At 36.1% G+C, this 22,857-nt stretch overlaps 2 protein-coding genes and 1 pseudogene across 6 annotated transcripts; 1 reads left to right on the top strand and 2 right to left on the bottom strand.

Annotated features, from left to right (window-relative positions):
* The first annotated feature begins 70 nt into the window (after positions 1-70).
* Positions 71-11,029, top strand: LOC132627693 (xylulose kinase 2-like). Of its 5 annotated transcripts, none has more exons than XM_060343227.1 (11): positions 71-638; positions 1,272-1,926; positions 2,048-2,136; positions 2,743-2,807; positions 9,031-9,086; positions 9,427-9,547; positions 9,617-9,709; positions 9,785-9,838; positions 9,912-10,006; positions 10,104-10,278; positions 10,445-11,029. In XM_060343227.1, coding segments are annotated over exons 1-11 (1,638 nt in total). In that variant the 5' UTR covers positions 71-636; the 3' UTR covers positions 10,678-11,029. The 5 variants fall into 5 exon arrangements, with proteins under 5 accessions (XP_060199210.1, XP_060199207.1, XP_060199209.1 ...); XM_060343224.1 differs by lacking the exon at positions 71-638 and adding an exon at positions 646-1,031; XM_060343225.1 differs by lacking the exon at positions 71-638 and adding an exon at positions 647-1,031 and having other exon boundaries at positions 9,635-9,709.
* Positions 11,030-12,360: 1,331 nt separating this feature from the next.
* Positions 12,361-13,920, bottom strand: LOC132629049 (pentatricopeptide repeat-containing protein At5g47360-like; annotated as a pseudogene).
* Positions 13,921-14,419: 499 nt separating this feature from the next.
* LOC132627695 (tubulin alpha chain) lies at positions 14,420-17,302 on the bottom strand. Its single transcript, XM_060343231.1, has 4 exons — positions 17,083-17,302; positions 15,775-16,009; positions 15,316-15,686; positions 14,420-15,232 (listed from the first exon to the last, which is right to left on the bottom strand). The coding sequence occupies exons 1-4, from the start codon at positions 17,173-17,175 to the stop codon at positions 14,579-14,581; spliced, it is 1,353 nt and encodes a 450-aa protein (XP_060199214.1). The 5' UTR covers positions 17,176-17,302; the 3' UTR covers positions 14,420-14,578.
* Positions 17,303-22,857: the final 5,555 nt, after the last annotated feature.

Genomic DNA, 22,857 nt, shown 5'->3' with positions numbered 1-22,857 from the left:
GTACAGTATATATAATTACATTGCACTACTTTGAAAGGGAGAATTTCTCTTCTTTGTCATTGGTCATGAGAACTGTTTTTATGCATGACTACTCTCTGGCAAGAGGTTCTCAAATGCAACAGGCCATGTTCAAGTGAGGAAGCCCCCCTACAAAATCCCTATCAGAAGAACAATCGTAAAAGATTTATCCCAAGCAATTGAAAGGACAAATATTAAAATGTGAAAAGGAAGAGGAGGCTGTTGTCTTATATTAGTTACGGAGTAGAGTTTAAAACTGTTGTATTTTATAACTATCATAACGATAGACCTGCTTATTAAGTACCTCAATCAATATTAAGAACTGACTAGCTCGTGAAAATTTGATTGTTGCATTCAGACAATCCCCCCATTTAAAGTGCAAAAAGAGAAAAGGATGACTCTTTAAGTATTTGTCTCCTATTTCCAAATTAAAATACTTATCCTCACTTGTGATAATTGCAATCGATCTATTCTTATCTTAGATGAACTGCGACATGGACTGGGGAGTCAGTAAAGACGACTCAACTTGATAAATTTTATTTTGGACTATTCATTATCAAAAAACTAAGCTTCTCTTTAGATAAAAAGGGGTCTCCACCCTCAATAATTTAAAGAATTATGTACGTCTTTAGATTCATTTCTCTTGAATTACTAAACTCTTGTAGAAATTCTGATTTTCTTTATTATTTCTTTATTACAAACTCTAATCTTTATAATATCATTTGGCCTGAGTGATGCTAATTACTTATTCCATTCAAGATGTACATGGTGCTGACCTTCCAACTGGTGAGTGGTGGGTTCCACACCAGACCATGGCTGCTACTCATAAAAGACATTTCTGTCTTGATTCTTGATTCATAAAGTGTCTACTGCTCAAAGCAGCATCTAAACTAGCCAACCCAATCCTACCAAGTTGGTTAGCTTGCTTGAACTTTTTTACTAAATTTTCTTTATATGGAGGACTGCTCCCTCCCTCAGGACTCTTTGTTCCTAGGTTTTGACTGTTCCACTCAGTAAGTTCTTGCATATCTCTAACTGCAAATTAGATAGCTCAGTTAATCAAAATTTCTGTTTATTTCCAATTTGATTTCATCCTTAATCGGAAAAGCAATATGCTTAACCCCTTTTGCTTGCTTTGCTTGTTCTTGAACTGACTACTCCAATACTCCTTGAAAGTGTTCAAGAATCAAGGGAACTGATCATAAAAATTGCATCTTTAACTGAAACACTTATAACGGTTCTTGATTTCATAGGTCACTGAAGGCAACTGTATTAGATGCTAATCTCAACATAGTAATATCAGAACTTGTGAATTATGATTCTGAGTTGCCTCACTACAACACCAAAGGTGGAGTCTTTCGAGACCCATTCGTTAATGGCAGAATTGTGTCACCAACATTGATGTGGGTGGAAGCCCTAGACCTTATTCTCCGAAGACTCGAAAAGTCAAATTTGGATTTTGGAAAAATTGCAGCTGTTTCTGGTAGTGCTCAGCAACATGGTAGTGTTTATTGGAAGAATGGGAGTTCTGTCATACTATCATCATTGGATCCTAAAAAAACACTTGTGGATCAATTTCTTGATGCTTTTTCAATCGAAGAATCGCCTATATGGATGGACTGCAGCACCACAGAACAATGCAAAGCTATTGAGGAAGCTGTTGGTGGTGGATTGGAGTTGGCTAAACTTACTGGTTCTCGTGCACATGAAAGATATGTCGGTCCTCAAATTCGAAAGATTTTTGAAACACAGCCTGAAATTTATCAGAATACAGAGAGGATATCACTAGTTAGTTCTTTTATGGCGTCTCTACTTGTTGGGTGTTATGCTTGCATTGATCAAACTGATGGAGCAGGAATGAATCTCATGGACATTGAGCGCCGAATTTGGTCCAAAATAGCCCTGGAGGTTGCTTCTTGTCCATGTTACTGTAGTTAAATTTGCATATTATCATAATTGGGATTTAAAAGGAAGTTGATAAATAGCTTATTTAAGTGTGAGTTGATTGTGTCAAAATTGTTTATTCTAGGCTACTGCACCTGGTTTAGAGGAGAAGCTTGGAAAGTTAGCTCCTGCTTATGCTGTTGCTGGTTCTATTGCTTCCTATTATGTTGAGAGGTTAGTGACAATCGACATGCTACCTTCAATTTTTGTTGCCTTTTATAGTCCACCTCTCTATAATGGCGTCATTTGTCCTGATATTTTTTGGCTGCTATTGCGAGATGCTGTTATAGAGCACATATAATATAACATAGTATGAAAGTCGGTTCCAAAGAAAACTAGGCTGTTATAGTGAAATATCATTATAGAGGATGAGTGTTTTAGGGAGGTCCGACTGTACTATAGTTTTTCCATTTTGGGATTTACTTTAGTTCATCTTCTTTTATATGCTTCTCTCGTTATGAGCACTTTTTTCCTTCATTTTTAGCTGATTAGCTTCCTATTGAAGTTAAGCTGATACAAAAGGTAACATATTAATATTAGTCATTTCGTGTATCATTTGTGAATATTTTCTGCTTTCAATTCAGAGGCATTTGCTGGTAGCCTAACAGTACTAAGGCACAGAAATTTTGGTACATTCAAGTCTAATCTAAAAAAATATCTGCATACAATGTCCTGACCGTAACAAATATTGTATAATCTATGATGCATTCGCTCATTATGATGCCAATTTCTGCTTCATTCTTCTGTTAGTTTGTGTTTGTCTGATAGAAACAGTTTCAGGTACCACTTCAACAAAAATTGTGTAGTGGTTCAATGGTCTGGAGACAACCCTAACAGCTTAGCAGGTGAATACCTTGTTTTTTCGGTTTTCCATTATGAATAAGAACTAAAATTATTCTTTTTTTTTTTTTATATTAAGCCATCACCATTAGGTTGTGAACCTATGGTGTGGGGGGTTTGGCTTGACCCCTACCATGTATTATATAAGTAAAGATAATTTACAATGACTAGAGGGGGACATGGAACCTTGCCTCTAGTCTACAAAAGAGATTGTAAAAACAATCTAAAAGGGAGGAGATAGCCAAATGAACAGAATCCTCCCTAGCTATCAAGATATTCTAGCTTACAAAGAAGTTACATTTTTCAAATCTTCTTCTAAAAGTAGGAAGTTGTTGCTTATCAAGTTGAATTAGCCCCTTGACTTCTCTTGGTAAATCCCTTTGAGAAAGATATAAGGTCCTCCTTCTACTTGTTGAAGCCATTTTAGCAAGGAAATCAGCCGCCATGTTAGCCTCTCTGTAACAGTGAGAAATTTGCACAGTTGCATCTTTAAGAAAGCCATTTGTGGTGTTGATGATCTGCTTGAGCTTCAAGTTGTCTGTATCTTTGTTGAGCAACATCTTGACTATGAGTTGGGAGTCTAGCTCAATTTGCACATTATCAAAGCCATGATTCATGCACCATCTAATGCCATGCTCAGCAGCCAATGCTTCTGCAATATTGTGACTCTCACAATCCACAGCGATAGAAAAAGCCATTATTAGATCCCCTTCCTCATTTCTTAGAATGCCACCTATACCGGCACGGTTAGGAATATCCACAAAACTACCATCAGTGTTAAGTTTAAACCATCCCATCTCTGGTTTTCTCCAACATACAGGGATGCATTTTACCACAGGGCTAAGTTTTTCAATCATGTCACAACAGTTACACCAGTTGCCTTCTACATTGATGTTGGGATATGCAACAGTTATTGCAGCTTTCATGTTCCAGGTGATTTGCATTTCCATCTTGTATAAATCAAACTTCTTTTGTTCCCCAAATCTGCAAGAACTCCAAGCTTTCCATATCTCCCACAATATCATCATTGGAGCAATCTGCATAGTAAATTTGTGGACCTTGTTTTTGGCTTTCCTATTCCACCATTCTTCAAGTAAACCTCTGAAAGGAATATTGTGATGTTTAAAGCCCAAAGGGGCACCAATTTTGTTCCACAGGTGATGAGCAACCTTTCCTTCAATAAAAGCATGCTGAGGTGTTTCATCTTGTGGTGAGATGCAACATATACAGTCTTTAAAGCCTTGTTTACCGAATTTAGCCACAACATCTTTGAAAGGTAATTTGTTGTGTAACAATCTCCAACTAAGGAAAGAGATCTTGAAGGGAACTGCATTGTGCCAGATTTTAGTAATCAAAGGTGCTTTTTGTCTAAGACTTCTAATAATGGTCCAAGCAGATTTATTTGAATATCGACCATTATCAGTAGCCTTCCACACTGCATAATCCATGTCATTCACATCCCCAATACCAACAGAACTAATGAAAAGAGCAATGTGACCTGGCATGGTGTTGTAGAGCTTTTGAATATTCCACCTATTATTGTTCATAAAATCTCTCACCTTGATTCTTTGTCCATTACCAATCATGAAGTCAGGACATATTTGAGCTAAAGGGCCCATTCCTGTCCAGTCATCCCACCAAAAATTACAATCTCCAGAGTTGATTTTCCAGTTAATGCACTTTTCACTTGTCTCTTGCCTATAGCAAATGTTTCCGTGCTTGAGAGTCACCTGGAACCCATTTCTTAGCAACATGATGTTTTCTGATGCAATATTTTGCCTTTAAAAAATCAGCCCACAGTGAATTCATTGATCGAAACCTCCACCATCTCTTAACAGCAAGAGTATTTGAGATATCCATCATATTCCTGATGCCAATACCAGATTCATCTTTGGGGAAACAAAGCTTATTCCAATCACACCAGTGGTACTTGTTTTTATCATTATCAGTCCCCCAAAAAAAGTTACACATATGTTTTTCAATAAGTTCCAAAGTTCTTTTTGGAGGATTAATGGCACTGAGAATATAAGTAGGAAGAGCTTGGATCACACTTTTGATTAGAATCTGTCTACCCCCACAAGATAGCATGTTTCCTTGCCAACCATTTAGCCTTTTAAAAACTTTAGTCACCATACTATCAAAGTATCTAATTTTCTTTTTTCCAATGTATATGGGGCACCCAAGGTAAGTAAAAGGGAATTCTTTGTCCATGAAACCAGTACACTTTCTTAATCTGTTGATTCTATAAGCACAAGTTTTTGGACAAGTTAGAAAACAACTTTTATCAGGATTAACCAACTGTCCAGAGACCCTCTCATACTTAACAATTTGCTTCATGACCAGTTTGACAGATTTGCTGTTCCCACTACTGAATATGACAATGTCATCAGCATAAGCAAGGTGAGTAATTTGGGGTCCATTTATGTTCATGGTGAAGGGGATGAAATTAGGATTCAAAAGTAGATTATTGAGTGATCTTGACAAAACTTCAGCAGCTAGCACAAACAGTGAAGGGGAAATAGGGTCTCCCTGTTTTAATCCATGAGAAGAAGTAAAGAAACCATGCCTAGAACCATTTACTATAATGGAATACCACACATTAGAAATACTCCTCCAGATAAGATCAATCCATATATTATTGAAGCCAAATTTTTTTAAAACATCTTTCAAAAAAGTCCAAGACAGCCTATCATAGGCTTTAGCCATATCAAGCTTAATAACAACATTCCCCCCTTTGTTATTCTTTGAAATATTGTGGACAATTTCTTGTGTCAACATCACATTATCTGTGATAAGTCTACCAGAAATGAAACCACTTTGATTCTCAGAAATAAGAGCAGGAAGTAAGGGATTTAATCTATTGGCTAAAATTTTGGAAATGATTTTGTTGGAGAAGTTGCTCAAACTTATAGGCCTGAGATCAGAAAAGCTATTAGGCGAGTCTATCTTAGGGATCAGGGCCAAACAAGTATGAGTATAAAATTTGGTGGGGTTCTTTCCCAAGAAAAATTCATTGACAAAATTATAAATATCATCCTCTATAATGTCCCAACATACCTGAAAGAACTTGCCATTGAAACCATCAGGACCTGCTGAACTCTCACTGCTCATGCCAAAAATCGCATTTTTAATTTCCTCTTTGCAAGGTATCCTAGTTAGTCTAGCATTGTGTTCCTCAGTGATGATGTGAGGGATACAATCCATCACACTACTGGTTCTCTGTTGATGATTAAGGTTGAACTGCTTCTTAAAATGTCTGATAGCAGCTTTAGCAATCTTTTCTTCCCCTTGTATCCATTTGCCCTTGTGATTTTTGATCCTCTGAATCTGAAGCCTTCTTCTTTTGTTCCTTAACACACTGTGGAAGTACTTGGTGTTTTTATCACCATCTTTGAACCATGTGAGCCGAGTTTTCTGTTTTAAGAGATTATCCTGTAGGTTCAACCACCTTATGTACTCAGCATATCCTTTATTTAGCCTCTCCCTACTATGATCAGTATTTTGCAAGATGTCACAGTTTTCCAGAAGTTCCATTTTAGCCTCCCAAGTGCTAACATTTTCATGAATGTCCCCGATACTATTTCTTGACCAGCAGCTGAGTTGTCTGCTCAGATTCTTGAGTTTACACTGTAGTCTCCACATAGCATTGCCTTTAACTATAATATTCCAGGACTCCTTGACAACTTCCATGAAATCATCTTGACCGGCCCAACAGTTCAGGAACTTAAAGTACTTGATATTGTTGTGTTGGTCACTGTTGCATTTAAAAACCAAAGGTCTGTGATCAGAACCTGTCCTGGGAAGATGTTCCACCATATTGTTTTGGAACTTGATAGCCCATTCATCATTGATTAGAAATCTATCCAACCTTTTCCACACTCGTTTGCTTGGCCTTCAATTATTGCACCAGGTATACCTTGGACCTGTAAATCCCACATCACTTAGACCACAAGATTCCATGCAGTTTATGAACTCAATACTCTTGTAAGTTCTGTGTGGATTTCCTCCCAACTTCTCATCTTGATCCATGATAACATTGAAGTCACCTCCCATACACCATGGACCATTTATATTGTTAGTCATGTTAGTGATGCTCTCCCAAAGATCAATCCTTTCCAAAGCAGTGCACTTAGCATAAACAGAAGTAATGTATGTTCCAGTGTCACCTGGATTCTCTTTAAAGTTGATGGTAATTTGCTGGTCATTATTCTCCACAACCTGAAAATTGTCACAATGTTTCCAGAAACACCAGATTTGGCCATTGGTGTTAGTAACACAGTGATGGAAGCCCAAAAATCTTTTGTACCCCTCAATTTTGCTTTTGTGAGAAAAAGGTTCGGAAATTGCCACAAAAGTAGCTTTGTTGATTCTAATATGCAGTTTCAATCTATGAATTGCCTTTCTACTCCTTACTCCCCTAATATTCCAAAATATTGTACTAATCATGAATAATTTTAGGGGGGGGAGCACTTTGTCTGTGGGACTCTCTATTTTTTTTCTTATTTCCAGTTTTGGACTTCTTTCTATTTGTCTTACTTCTGCTTCTACTTCTTCCCCTAGAATCAGTGGAAAGAAACTTTCCTTGACTCTGATTTGTATCATTTATGTCCTTGGTAGTAGTTCTTGATTCCTCTGAGACAGTTTGAAGTCTACCTGATCTGGAGTGACTTCTTTTCATTGTGGACTGGTTGGGAACATTGTTGTCAATACTATGCTTGTTGTAATTTCCTTTTCCATTATTTTTCTTACTTCTTTTAAAACTTCCCGGAGTACTTTGTTGACTACTGATACTGTTGTCGTTATCGCTTTTGCCTTCAACCACATCTTTCATCTCAAGTTCACAATTAGGATCAACTAATGGGAGGCTTGATGTAGAGTTTTCATCAATTGGAGATAAAATTTCTCCTTCTTCAATATCTTGATCCTTTTGTTTCTTCCTGTTGATAAAATCTTTTAGTGTTTCATGTTCAGACTGACTGTCTTCGGTGTCACTAACATGTGTTTGATCAGTCTGGGACCCCAAATTCAGCTCTTTATTGTCTTTTTCTCTATTATCAGTGCCATGGTCTTGACTTTTCCCCTTGGTACTTTCAATATCATTCACCAACGCATTCTGTAATGGTAAGTTCAAGGGGAATTTAGAAGTTTTATGCTTCTTGTTCCTCTTACTAGTTTCCAGTAATGATACAGTTTTAAAGAGAACTTTATTTTTCTTTTTTGGCATTTTCTTGTGTTTCTCTTTCTTCTTCTTCTTTTTGATCCTTCTAACAGTAGAATCTTGTTGAAACTCCTTTGAAAAGTCCTTTTGCATATCAGTCTTAACAACATCAGATTGCATTTCCTTACCAGCATCTTCAACATTTTGTGACTCAACAACCACTTCTTTTTTCCCTCCCTCCTGATCTTTTGGATTAACCACACTATCATCCATCTTCAAATCCTTGTTTTTATCCTCTACAATCACCCTGGAGGGTCCTCCTTGACCAACACCATTCTTAGCCATTTCCCCTTTCTTCAATTTCTTCTCGAGAACTCTACAATCCTCCATGTTATGACCCAACTTTCTACAATGTTTTCAATATTTTGGCACCCCTTCATATTCAATTTTCTGGTAGAATCCTCTTAGAGGTGCATTAGTATCTTCTAACCCAACCCAAATACTGTCAGGTCTATGTTTCAGCAAATCAAGTTCAATTCTGACCTTAGCCATACTAGGCCTTGTACGACCAGAGGTAGCAGCATCTAGAGTAAGAGGTGTACCAATAGAGCACACCAGTTGTTTGATGTAATGCCAAGAATGTAAATGGAATGGCAAACCTGGTAAGAGCACCCAAGCTAGAGCCAAAGGTAAATCTTCTTCAGGCTTGAAATCCGGTGTCCATTTCTGAAGCCACATTTGCATTCCATCAATTTCAATCACCCTTCGGTACCAAACATTTTTGAAGTCAGCTTCATTTTTAAGATCTATGAAAACATTAAAATTGTCAAAAGCCCCAATTTGGGAGGATCCCTTTAGAGTAACCATTTCCTTAAAACTTGACCTAATTCGATCAATTTGAGGTCTGGCTTTGAGAAATCGACCCACTAAAGTGTAGCGACATTCATCTGCTACTACACCATAGTATTCTGAAACTTTGAATATAACAGTAATATACATTTAGATGCCTTATAGAATCCATTTTTCATCCATGGGCATACTACTACTAACTGAACCTTCGGATTCTGTAGGGTTGACCCTCAACGCTTATGGAGATCTGGCAATCAGTCTTGGCACAAGTGACACTGTAAGACACTTGAAGCTTGTTTTCTTCCATATATACATTGCATTGCCATTGCCTCTTTTCTAAGAAAAAGAGCTTTGCACTTGTAACATGTTAAACGCCATCAAACAAATGCTGTTGTAAAAACTAGTGTACTTAATCCATAGTTTAGTTCAAAGGGAAAACAAACTTTAGTGGCAAAAGAGATGCAAAAAGACACCATATGTGCAGAAGAGCCAATTTTCTATTTCCTTTTCCCCCCTCTTTTTTATTGTACTGTTCCGAATGTTGAACTATATTTGAGGAAAGATTTTATCTGGGCTCATAGTAACATGATTTATATGTAATCATGCCGATTATCCAGGTCTTTGGGATTGCAACTAACCATAGACCTAGCTTAGATGGGCATGTATTTCCTAATCCAGTAGATACCAAAAGCTTCATGGTAATGTTGGTCTACAAGAATGGGTCTTTGACTCGTGAAGGTACTCTTCATGTATCCGATTTACTACTATAAGGATGTTTGTGAAGTTGGCGTACATCTTATTGGCCAGTGCTCGAAACCCTCGTAGATATACGTGATCGTTATGCAGATGGATCTTGGGAGGTTTTCAATATGTTTTTACAGCAAACTCCACCTCTGAATGGTTAGTGAAATTTGACTCAAATCTTGTTAACTGTAAGCTTCTTTATAAACGTCGTACACTCTTTACTTGCCAAAGGTGGAAAGATTGGTTTTTATTACAAAGAGCATGAAATACTTCCTCCTCTCCCAGGTCAGTGCACTCCTGAAATACAATTAAAATTGAAAATAAAAATTATGATAAAACTCACAAGCTTGGTCTCCAGTTGGTTTCCACCGATACAATCTTGATAATTTCATGGGTGACTCCTTGGATGGAGTAATAGAACACGAAGTAAAGGAGTTTGATCCGCCTTCAGAGGTAAGTGGCCTTGGATTGCAGAACTTATCTGAATCATAAAGGACTTTAATTAGTATCTAGAGACACAAACACAACTGGAGGTAAATGGTACTTACAGGTTCGAGCGTTAATTGAGGGGCAGTTACTCTCCATGCGAGCTCATGCCGAGAGACTTGGAATGCCTTCTCCACCCAAAAAGATTATTGCAACTGGAGGAGCATCTGCAAATGATCAAATCCTGAAAATGATTGCTTCTATTTTTGGGTGCAACGTCTATACTGTCCAAAAAACAGGTAAAAAGCTCATACATTGTGCTATGCTGTAAGGGGTCGTTTGGTAGGGTTTACTAGGTAGAATAATGCTGGTATAAAATTTATAAGAGCTAGGGACTTTGTCCTTACTCTTGTAAGAAGATTTTCAAGGGCTTGATGATGAATTGCTTTCCCTTGCTTTCAACAGATTCAGCTTCCCTTGGTGCAGCCTTGAGAGCTGCTCACGGGTGCTTGTGTGACCAGAAGGGAAAATTTGTGCCCATCTCTGATATGTATCTAAGGAAATTGGAGGAGACATCGCTAAAGTACAAGCTTGCGATGCCTGCTGCAGGTCAAGACCTTATTGACAGGTATACATTGTTGATGAACAAGAGATTGGAAATTGAGAATCGTCTCATCCAAAGATTGGGACGTTGGTAAAATTTCACTCAGGTCATGTACTGCATGCGGTTTTAACACAAACTGGCTTAACGTGTTTTTAGTGCGGACCTTCAGAATTGCCATAGTTTTTTTGGAAAAAAGATCGTACTTACCGTTCTGCTTTGAGAAATAGTTTAAATATATCATCTGTTTGAGTTTCCAACTATATATACTTAACCCTGTATACATTTGATCAAATCCTCGCCTGAGTCTAACGGAGGGGACACGTGGAGGGCCAGCCTATACCCGGTTTATATTACAAATCCAACACTCGCACTCTAATTCCTGAAGCCTAGACTCAAGCTCTTATTTTTCATCCAAATCCTTTCCCTATTCCAATTTAATTTCCAGATGCAGAGAGCAATCAATACTTGAAGCATAATAACTCACAAAAGATCATTGACAGCTAAGAGAATTTTAGCTGGAAGAAGAAGCAGAATACTCTATTCACACTATTATCAGGTAAGAACAGTGAAAGCAAGCATAATGAGGACAGCTATCGTAATATTCCGTACCTCATCTGATTATTGCAAATGAAAAAAATTCTAGTTTGAATATCACCCAATTTTGTAAGTGATCATACAGTAGTCCCCCGGAATTTATACTACACAAGAGTCGACTACTGGCTGTTCAATCATTAACATGGATTGAAAAATTATGTGTATATAAAGGTGACTGTTTGGTTCACAAGTACGAGCAGCTCTTAATGTTACCAATGCTTGAAGACATTCGATTACATTCTTAACATACGGACCTTTTAGCTGAATTCCTTTACCTACCATTATACTTGCAAGCTTTACAGATTCAACAATATGATTTTCCTCGCACAGGCCATAAGTAGGGCTGTTCACAGTTTTGGTTAAAACCAAAATCAAACCGAAAATTTAACCAAACCGAATAAAATAACCGACATTTGGTTTAGTTTGGTTTGGTTTGGTTTTAAATTTGAAAAACCGATAATATTTGGTTTGGTTATGGTTATAGTAAAAAATAACCGAATAAATAACCGAACCAAACCGATAATAATATACATAAAATTTATAATTATTTATATGTATAATATTAGCTTTTTATAAATAATTAAAGATATTTTATACCTTTTAATTATTAATTTAATTTTGGTCTACTTATTTTTAAGGCTCATGTCTTAAAAGAATATGTCCAACAATCCAAGCTCAACTCTAATAAGTCGTAAGCATAAGGGTTGTTTGTATTTTGAAACCTCTGTTTGACTTGTTCTTTTGAATCTAAACTGCGTTGCAAGTTTGGTCCACCTGATTTGCCAACAGCGTGTCTATCCCCCAATATGCAGCAAAGTTCACCCTTGTGGGCTATGAGAAAAAAAGAGTTTCATAAGAAATTTGAAGAATGTAGAGAGAGAATATTTGAATTGTCACGGCTAGTCATAAACCGAAAAACCAAACCAAACCGAACCAAATCGACAATAACCAAACCAGTGGTTATTATTTTACTTGGTTTGGTTATGGTTTTAGACATTTAAAAACCGATTAAATTGATTTGGTTATGGTTTTAACCAATAACCGACCCAAACCGAACCATGAACACCCCTAGCCATAAGGATAGAATAAGAGCCTGTTTGGATTGGCTTATAAGTTGCATATAAGTTGCTTATAAGCTGTTTTCAGTTTTTTTGAGTGTTTGGCTGGCCAGCTTAAAGTCATTTTGTGCTTAAAATAAGCTCAAAAAAATAATTAGGCCCATTTGACTTAGATTATCTAAAGCAGCTTATAAGCTGAAAACAACTTATAAGCCAAAAAAAATAAGTTAGACTACCCCAACTTATTTTTTTTAGCTTATAAGCTGTTTGCAGCTTATAGGCATAAGCCCATCCAAACAGGCTCTAAGTATCAGAATCGATTGAAGACTGCTCAACCGCATCAATCCACTTATATCCATCAAGTATTCGACTCTGCTGACACAACCATCTTATTATTGCGCTTGAAGTCAAGCCATCAGGTTTTAGGCCGCCATCCAACATTCTCCTAAAAACTATTTCTGCCTTCTCGAGTTTTCCAATCCGAAACAGTGATAAAACTAGAAAACTATAGCAAGAATCATATGAAATACCACTTTCCACGACTTTGTTGATGACTTTATGAGCTTCATCTACATGCCCGTCGTTGCAAAGACCCTGAATCAAAGTACAGACAAGTGCCCTATTTGGTTTACAACCAAAATCCTTCAACTGGTCCAAAATACTTAATGCCTCTATCGATTGACCTTTCTCAACAAAATTTTGAACCACAGTAGTATAAGTAAGGATGTTGGGCTTACACTGCCCCCGTCTTTTTCCATTTCTCTCAACAATTCAAGTGCCTTTTCCAAACTTCCAAGTTCCAAACTTCAAAATCCCATCTAGAAGAGCTGAATAGGTCACCGTATTTGGTATACATCCATATTCCCTCATGCTGATTAATCCACAAACTTCTTCTAAACTACCGACCTCAGACAATCCCTTAATGATCAGGATTAAGATGAATCAAATCCATCTCTCTCATCAACCCCATTGCATCATTCATATCGCCTTTGTCACATAACAATCCAATAACTGCATTGTACATTGTCGTGTCTGGGTGGCAGACTCTTTCATTTTCCTCAAAACCCACAAGCCCAAGGTAGCATCATTCCCCTCTCTACACATTTTCAATATAACCTTAAACATCTTGGCACTTACAGGAACATAATAATTCTGCAGCCTATAAGCCTCAATGACATCTTGAATAATTCGTGTTTCAGGATCAATGCCAAGCAGTTTATAAGCTCTACTAAACATGTAAGTGCTGTGCCTATAGCTGGGACAAAGGCCAGCCCAGATGAAGAATCTGAGACCCATTTGGGGATCATCAACCGCGCATTTCTCTAAAACTTCATTAACACATCTAGCATCTAGTTTAGCCTTAACTGTGTTTATGGCCTTCTCAACACCAGAATTATTTTTATTTTTCAACAAATGAGTCAAGAATTCTCTGGCTGATTTTGATAAAAAAAAATTGGCTTATTGGATGGATTAGTTTGGAAGAAAAAAGGAGCAACTGATGAAGGAAGAAGCATAATTTGCTCATAAGAAATCCGAAACCTGGAGATGATAAGATTTGGAATTGTAAGAAAGTGAAATCAGCTGCTTGTACCAGTAGAAATATGTGGTAGATTCCAAGAACTGAAAATTCACAAAAGGTTCGAACTTTGATTGAAATCAAGGTAGGGTATGCAAATTATGGCCATCTTCAGAGAAAAAGGTATGAATCTGACTGCCAAGATGTAGCAGAGATAGTGAGACACTCGAGTTGCAAAAGTAATTGGATCGAAATCGGCAAAAAGAGTTGATATAGCTAAACCCAGACTTCTTGCCTTCTTGGGAATTAAGATTGTTCCCTTCCTATATGTGTGAGTGACATGAAATTTGAAATTTTTTAATAATTATAAGAGAAATTATACTTAGTGAGACGTATAGTAGGGGATAACGTGCAAAACCTACTCCCTCCGAGCCCAAAATAGTTGTCAAATTACCCTTTTCGAGTCAAGCTGAATATTGTCACTAGTGAAAAATAAAAGACCTCAAAACGATAAGCAAACTCATACTATTTGGCTCTCCCAGTGAAACTTGCTCTATTTTAATATTATTAGGGTTCAATCAGAAATGTATCTGCCGTTCCACAAGGAAGCGATGGAGAAACTGAAACATTTGAAGAAATATAGAGAGAAAATGAAAGGCAAAGAAGCCTTACACAAACAAGCAAGTTTTAACTGTCATAGCAGCAGAAGTCATTTCACAATGCAAGACACCATTGAAATACAAAATAGCAGTGGATGTATCTAAAAGGCAGCAACTGAAGAACACTGAACAAAATAACACAACAGACAAAAGCAGTGCATCACATTTTTAGTATTCCTCATTATCATCATCTTCTCCTTCATCCAATTCAGCACCAACCTCCTCGTAATCCTTCTCCAGAGCAGCCAGATCTTCACGTGCTTCACTGAACTCACCTTCCTCCATACCCTCACCAACATACCAGTGCACAAAAGCACGCTTGGCATACATCAGATCGAACTTGTGATCAATGCGTGAGAAGACTTCAGCAACACTGGTTGAGTTGGATATCATACATACAGCCCTTTGCACCTTGGCAAGATCACCTCCAGGAACAACAGTTGGTGGCTGATAATTGATACCACACTTGAATCCAGTAGGGCACCAGTCAACAAATTGGATGGTGCGCTTAGTCTTGATGGTAGCCACTGCAGCATTCACATCCTTTGGCACAACATCACCACGGAACATAAGGCAGCAAGCCATGTACTTGCCGTGGCGAGGATCACACTTGACCATCATAGAAGATGGCTCAAAAGCACTGTTGGTGATCTCTGCAACTGACAGCTGCTCGTGGTAGGCTTTCTCAGCTGAAATTACAGGAGCATAGGATGAAAGCATAAAATGAATCCTGGGGTAGGGAACAAGGTTGGTCTGGAATTCATTCACATCAACATTCAGGGCTCCATCAAACCTTAAAGAAGCAGTCAATGAAGAAATAACCTGCATAGATTGCACGAAAATTAATACCCCAACTAAAGAAACTTTGCAGTCAAACAAAGTGCATATAGTATAACAATCAATACCTGTGAAATAAGGCGGTTCAGATTTGTGTATGTGGGGCGCTCAATGTCCAATGAGCGCCTGCAAATGTCATAGATAGCCTCATTGTCAAGAAGAACTGCAACATCAGTGTGCTCAAGAAGGGAGTGAGTTGACAGGACACTGTTGTAAGGTTCAACCACAGATGTTGAGACCTGTGGTGATGGATAAATGGTGAAACCAAGTTTTGATTTCTTGCCATAGTCCACAGAGAGACGCTCCAGCAGAAGTGACCCAAGACCTGAACCAGTTCCACCACCAACAGCATTGAAAACCAAGAAACCTTGAAGACCAGTACAGTTATCGGCAAGCTTCCTGATACGATCCAAGCAGAGATCAACTATCTCCTTCCCAACTGAAAACAAGACAAAAAGACAAACATAAGAATTTGATCAAGCTGAACTAAACCAAATTCAGTGCTGCAATAAGCTACAAATATTTACTTGTATAATGTCCACGGGCAAAGTTGTTGGCTGCATCCTCTTTGCCACTGATGAGCTGCTCAGGGTGAAAGAGCTGCCTGTATGTTCCTGTCCTGACTTCATCAATGACAGTAGGCTCAAGATCCACAAAGACAGCACGAGGGACGTGCTTTCCTGCTCCAGTTTCGCTGAAGAAGGTGTTGAATGCATCATCACCTCCTCCAACTGTCTTGTCGCTTGGCATCTGGCCATCAGGCTTTTGGGAGAAATAGCAATAACGAGATCATCAGCAATGCATAAAAAACAAGTTCTTCGCAATAGATACAACTCTAATTGACAACATGTTTCATATATATAATAAAAGAATCCTAACTATTGAATACATTAGCTAAAATTCCAAAGGATGACAGCGCTAACTACCATTTATTCACAACAAATCCTACATCTATGTTCAGTTTACATAGATTTGCGCTTACGAATACATCAATAATCTCTAAAGATACACTAGTTAATATAGCAATCCATCTAAAAGTTGCATTCCTGCCTATCTAAAATAGGTTGACAGACAGACACACAATATTCTATTATACAGGATCTATATTGAGCCATGGACATTCATTCAATCTATTCAAACAGATCATAGAATCTATCTAGAAAAGATTTGACTTTCAGATCATTTTGATCTCATATTATTCAAACAGATCAATATAAAAAAAAGTTTCGCATTTTGAAGAGAATTAATAAAAAATTGATGTTACTCAAACATTTATGCAGCAAATAGATCTATCAAAACGAGTGTGTATTCTACTGTTTCTGACATCAATACAGTGTAATTACTATTAGTCAAATACGTATTTTGATCTCATATTATTCATATAGAATTTTGAAAAAAAAAAAAACATTTGCATTTGAAGAGATTTATGAAACACATTGATCTACCTAAATGTAGTGCGGATTCGAATACCTTATAAATAATTCAAACAGATCTATATAAAAACATTTCGCATTTGAAGAGATCTATGCTAAACATTTTATATTAATCAAACAAAATTCAATCAGCGCATAGATCTGTGTATAAAATGCAGATTCAAATAAATATCACATCAAAGGAACGTAGATATGCAAACAATTCAAACAGATATACAAAAACATTTCGAAATTGAAGAGATCTATGCACAACACTTTATATTATTCAAACAGAGCACATAGATCTGTACATAAAATGCAGATTCAAATAAATTTCACATCAAAGGAACGTAAATTCAAACAGATCTATGTATATATATAAAAAAGTAATAAATAAACATTTGAAAATTTGAAAAGATTTACCTGAATGCCATGCTCGAGGCAGTAAAGTTCCCAGCATGCATTTCCGACCTGAATACCGGCCTGACCAATGTGGATCGATATGCACTCTCTCATTTTCACTGTTTTTCTGGGGAACAAAAAAAAACTTCAAATTTCGAAATTCAAACGAAAGAAACGGCGTTTATCAAGACGCCTATTCCAACGATTTTCAATCTGATCAAACTCTTTGTGCTGAGAAGCCCTTTTTATACTTGAAGCTTCCAAAAAAGAAAAGAAAAATTGTGGTTGTGAACCATAGTTAGTTATACTTAACTGTGGTTATTATTTGTTGCCAGCTAATTATATGTGACATATCATGAGAAAATGATAAACCTGGGTCGTCATGTTTGAGGATAGGTTTAACAGTTTTAGTCCTTTAAGTTTATCAAAGTTAACAATTTTAGTCTTCATTAAATATTTATCAAACTATATTCGTTAGATTTGATTAGTATTATGAAAAATAGTTAACAATAAACATCGACTAGATCCATCATATCCTAAAATATGCAACACAAAGAACTACAATCACTAAAAATATATAAAGTAAAAAAAAAAAAAAGAATTACACCTCAAAAAGTTGTACCAGACGTTAAATAGTTGATGGAGACTAAAAATATTAACTTTTGACAAACTTAAATGATCAAATTGTTTTTTTTTTTTTTCCTCTCCCAGTTTAGGAGGATTTATAGTGTTTCCACACTTCCCCTCCAGTGTGACTCGAACCCAGAATCTACCGGTCGTGAGTAGAGGTGCTTAACCACTGAGTCATCCCTCACTTGTCAATGATCAAATTGTTCAATCCATAGTTAATGACTTTTTTGAACCAACCCTCAAATATAAGAGACCATTTTTGTCATTTTCTCGACATATCATCCATTGGACTACAGTTATTCACCACCCATCGGTCTTAGATTAACCATGGTCAAATCCGGCCGGTCAATTTAATGTAATATTTTTGTATACAATGAGTCTTTTTATTTGATATAATCACAAACAAACAATTCAAATGTGGCTCTTAATTATATTGTAGCGGGAAGGGCAAAAATGTAAAGAAGAAAAAGTAATGGATAGTAGTGCGTCGTTTTCACGTCATCTATAATGTTGTCGGTTAGCGAGTGGAAGCACATGTGATATGTTAAAAACGGCACGTCACCTTACTGACAAATGGGATCATTGAAACTTCACAAGGAATTTTCCGTTGTTTGTCCCTTTTGTTTTGATTAAAGGAAATTGGATCCTCTAGGTTCTGTGTTTAATTCAATTTAGTCCCTTCAGAAATATTTTTCCAAATTTGACTTTTAAATGTTAAAATTTGCACAGGGACATTTTTCAAATTATATATTATATAATTTCCTAAAATTGCATAAATTATCTAAGAGCCTGTTTTGGATGGGCTTATGCCTGTTTGGGGTAGTCTAACTTTTTTTTTTAGCTTATAAGTTGTTTTCAGCTTATAAGCTGCTTTAGATAAACTAAGTCAAATGGGCCTAATTATTTTTTTGAGCTTATTTTAAGCACAAAATGACTTTAAGCTGGCCAATCAAACACTCAAAAAAACTGAAAACAACTTATAAGCAATTTATAAGTCAATCCAAACGGGCTCTAAATATGTTTCTTGTTTGGCTAGAAAGGTTTAATACATTAAAATAAGGTAAGAAAATGAAAGATAAAACTTGATTAGTTGGTATAGGCAGATGTAGTTATGGAGTTAAGGGTTCATCTGAACATAATAATTTTGGTTCGAAATCTGTATATTATATGTATATTAAAATTTTATTAAATAAATACAAATATAGAGTTCGAATCCAGTAAATCAAATGAAATATGATAAAATTCTGAACTTGACCTCATGATGTTCAGATTTTGAATCCGTCTTTATTAGTTGGTCCTTTAAAATGTTCTCATTACGAAGAAAAAATAAAGTAGAAGACCATAACAAGTACGAGAATTTAGATTTTTTATTTAAATTAAAAACATAGCAACATACATATGTATCGCCATGATTTCAACTCTCACTAGTAGCTTCACTTCCTCATGCTTATTTTACCATGTTTAAAATAATAAGTAACCTGCGTATGAAAATCTCTGAATTTTTTCGGTTTTTTTTTTTTTTTTTTTTTTGAAAAATGATTTCTAGTAATTCCTTCAACTTATATATAGAAGACTTTTAAGGTTTGAGTTTATCACAAACAATTACAAGTTATCTTTTTCATTCAATGAAACAAAGAGCAGTAATGTTTTGGATCAATGGGTTATGGGACGGCAATGTCTCAGGCCTGGACCTTGAAAAGGAAGTTAAGGCCCATTTAGAAATGCGGTAGCATATTAGAGCCCAAACATAATGCCAGTGAGGCAGTGACGTATGACCTCAAGTATTACTTTCAGCCGATAAATCCTTATTGTCAGAGTACCAAAATTTTTAAAAAATGATAAATGGCTAAAAGCTCTAAATTTTGGGAAAGAGATGCTTTACTCTTTATATAGCTTAATATTGGATAGAAGCGGTGAGGAATATATCTACTCAGATTGAGGAACTTGAAGCATAAACAATTGGAGAAATAGCGGTTACTGGCCACTTTTCTCGCTGTAATTGAAAAATAGCTATTGTGCCGGAGTTGCAAATTTTATAAGTGAAACCCCGTGACAATATCTAGAAGTTTCATCTATGAAAATTGAGTTCCATGACCATGAATAGTACTCCCTCTGTTTCAATTTATGTGAATTATTTACTATTTGGGAGTCTACGAGGTGATTCTTTAACCACGCTTTCCTTATATTTTTTTTAAATTATCATGACTTATAGTACTTTTAATGTAGTTTTAAAATATATAAATTTTATTTTTACAAACTGGAAAAATCTATGTCAAAGTTATAAAATCTGACCCTCGTACTCCGAAAAGATTCACATAAATTGAAACGAGAGGAGTATCTTTTAATAACAGAGATTGAAAAGTGGCTATTTGTAAGTTTTACCAAGAAAGGTAACTTGCACTAAAAATAGAAATGAAAGTTTTAGCCCATATACTAGATTCTGTTGGGAGAAAGTTGGATGGACTACTTAGAAAGGCATGGGTCTTCGTCAACTTCTCAAGAATACAGGCTCCAAGATGATGTACTGCTCCTGTAAGAATTGACTTCATCCCGGTACATACGTAGAGCCTGTTAGATGGGCTTATTAGCATAAGTCTGTGGAAATCCTAAGTTATGATTTTGGGCTTATTTTTGTAATTTTGTTTTTATAAAAACAAGTGTTTAAATGCACTTTTTATCTTACTCAAACAAAAAAAAAAAATTTTACTCATAGACCAAATAATGAGTGCACGATAAGCAGAGGCGGCTCAATACTGTTGGAGGCCTAAAGCCAAACTTTAACGAGGGGCCTTAGCTTTTCCTATCACAAAAACGAGAATAAAAAAAAAATCATATATATTTTTCATTTGAAGTCTATATTCTGAGGATCGTTTATGTCATATATCTCACTAACTTCCTCAAGAGCTTCTTTTTGAAATGGTATGAAAGATTCAATTCTTCTTTTTCTCTTTTGAGTTTTGAACAACCAAATTCATATTTTCTAATTGACATTTTTTATATTCTTATAAATAGTTAAAGCGACGATATGTAGTAAATTTTAAAAAAGAAGCAAGTTTTTGGTGAAAATAATACTAAAAAAATGAAATAATAGAACCTGATTCAAAAGTTGATAACTTGATTAGAGAACACTTGTTTAGTGCTTCAATATACTTCTTGCAATAGTTGGCGGTCGAGAAAAAATAAAATAGTAAAATCATACACTTTAGCTTCTGTCTTTTATAGCAATATAGTCAAAGACTCTCCTAAAGACAAAGAAGAAATATAAAAGCGTTGAAGTATACTAGAGTTTAGAGAAAGGTAAAAGGTAAATTGAGTATCATAGAGAAATCAATCAAGAGCTTCTTTTTTTGTCAATATACTGAAAATCAGATTCAGAACTGTATACTATACATTATTTACTGATTTTATGGCCCTCTTTTCTATCAATTAATTAACAACTTCCTTTTAATGACAAAAATACTAAACTTATTTTATCATTTTCCAAAAAAAAACTTATGTTGATGAAAAAAGGGGCCCTAAAAAATGAGGGGCCTAAAGCCTAAATTTTAGAGGCTTCACCCAAAAGTCGTCATAATATGTCACCCACATAAAATTAATATTTGAGACCTTTTTTGCAGAGGATCTATCGGAAACATTGGGTAGGTTGTTGTTGTTTAATCATGATTAAATATTTATTATTGCCTCAATTTATCACGCTATTTATCACACAAGCGTGAGAAATTAGCATAGATTATTCCATGGACTGGGTTTTAATAAGTTTTTTCCATTCCTTAAAAATTATTGAACTGTGTGAATTGCCTCGTCTGAAAGTTTAACTGTTAAAAAGGTAACGCTATTTAATTCTTTATTTATATACAGTAGCTACTCGTCCTTCTAGATCATCAAAATCTCGTCAATCAAGAATGACAGAAGTAAACAAGAGAAACAGGCTTTAGCGGTAAAAATGCCAAGACTATCAAAGATAACAGAAAAGATTAAAATGGACTTCGTCTGTTCTACAAGCAAGAATTTCGGGCAACAAACAGGTGGTCCTAAGTCAAGTGATAGTTGAGGACAACAGCTCCATCTTGTTGAAAGTATCTGCATAAATACTCTCCCAAGAGTTAACCAATGTGCAAGCAGCTGTAACACTTGACATATCCCTTTCATCCTCTGGGTAAAAAGGCTAATGCAGATTAAAAAAAAAACCATAGAAACTGCCAACTGACAAAGCAAAAAGAGCAAGACAAATAGTCCTGTTACTTCTGGACTCAGTAATTTCACAAGGAAATGTCATGTTATAACATCATGTCTCAACTTTGGAGGCAAGCATTTGTTTGCATATTCACTGCCAGAGAAAACACCTAACTGAAAGTGTTCTGTGGAGTTTGTTTAAAAAGGGTGAAACTTTAAAAAGACTTTTTTCATCTAGCAGATGTTTTTCAAATTTTTCCAAAAATTGAGTCACTTCTCTCTAATAGAATTGGCCCTTTTCGTACTTTGGTGCCTTATGGATGGAGGTGCAGGATCTTTACAGTAGGTTGTCCCTTCCCTGAGGAGGACGCAAATGTAAATATTCACTTAAGGCAACATAAGCAAGAAAAGGAAGAAGCACAGAAATAAGAACAGTGGCACACATCTATGGCTTGAAGGAAATTGTTGTTTTCAATAAATAATCGTTTACGAGAATTAGTCTAGGTGCATGCAAGCTGGCTCGAATCCCACCGTTTCAAAAATCATTTTTTTGATAACTCCTGGCTTTCAACAAATATCAGCATAACTTAAGCAAATAAAAACCAAAAGGACAGGAAGAGAAAGTCCTCACCATGTAATATACTTAAAAAATGCATTCCACTGAATGATTAGCCTCCAAAAAGCTAGATCTAAAGAAGAATTGAGTTTGATATATCCTCAAGCAGAACGCAAAGTGAGGTAACACACCAACCGTACTGAAGTATGACTACCATTCTCAGCAAGGGCGACGAAAGGTTGTGTTATGCAAGTTTGCGAAGATGATAAACAAGGGTTCAAGAAACTAAGAAATGCACTCGCAACTAGATCTACAAACAGAAGCAAGGTTCTCTATACCCGGTAGACTGGTAGTCCGAAACTAACACTGAAACATAGCCTATTTCAAACAAAAATGCAATCCTTAATTGATTTAAATGAATGTCTTAGATATTGTGA

Source organism: Lycium barbarum, chromosome 2 (assembly GCF_019175385.1).
Source record: "Lycium barbarum isolate Lr01 chromosome 2, ASM1917538v2, whole genome shotgun sequence".
NCBI lineage: Eukaryota > Viridiplantae > Streptophyta > Magnoliopsida > Solanales > Solanaceae > Lycium > Lycium barbarum.
This window is presented reverse-complemented; position numbering and strand designations above follow the sequence as displayed.

Excerpts from the sequence above, each read along its gene's own strand:
- LOC132627693 (XM_060343224.1), top strand. The coding sequence starts at position 973 with ATGGAGGACTGCTCCCTCCCTCAGGACTCTTTGTTCCTAGGTTTTGAC. Across the intron at positions 2,137-2,742 it reads GCTTCCTATTATGTTGAGAG|GTACCACTTCAACAAAAATT; the intron begins GTTAGTGACAAT and ends AAACAGTTTCAG. Across the intron at positions 2,808-9,030 it reads CAACCCTAACAGCTTAGCAG|GGTTGACCCTCAACGCTTAT; the intron begins GTGAATACCTTG and ends CGGATTCTGTAG.
- LOC132627695 (XM_060343231.1), bottom strand. The coding sequence starts at position 17,175 with ATGAGAGAGTGCATATCGATCCACATTGGTCAGGCCGGTATTCAGGTC. Across the intron at positions 16,010-17,082 it reads GCCTCGAGCATGGCATTCAG|CCTGATGGCCAGATGCCAAG; the intron begins GTAAATCTTTTC and ends TTCTCCCAAAAG. Across the intron at positions 15,233-15,315 it reads TGAACCGCCTTATTTCACAG|GTTATTTCTTCATTGACTGC; the intron begins GTATTGATTGTT and ends CAATCTATGCAG.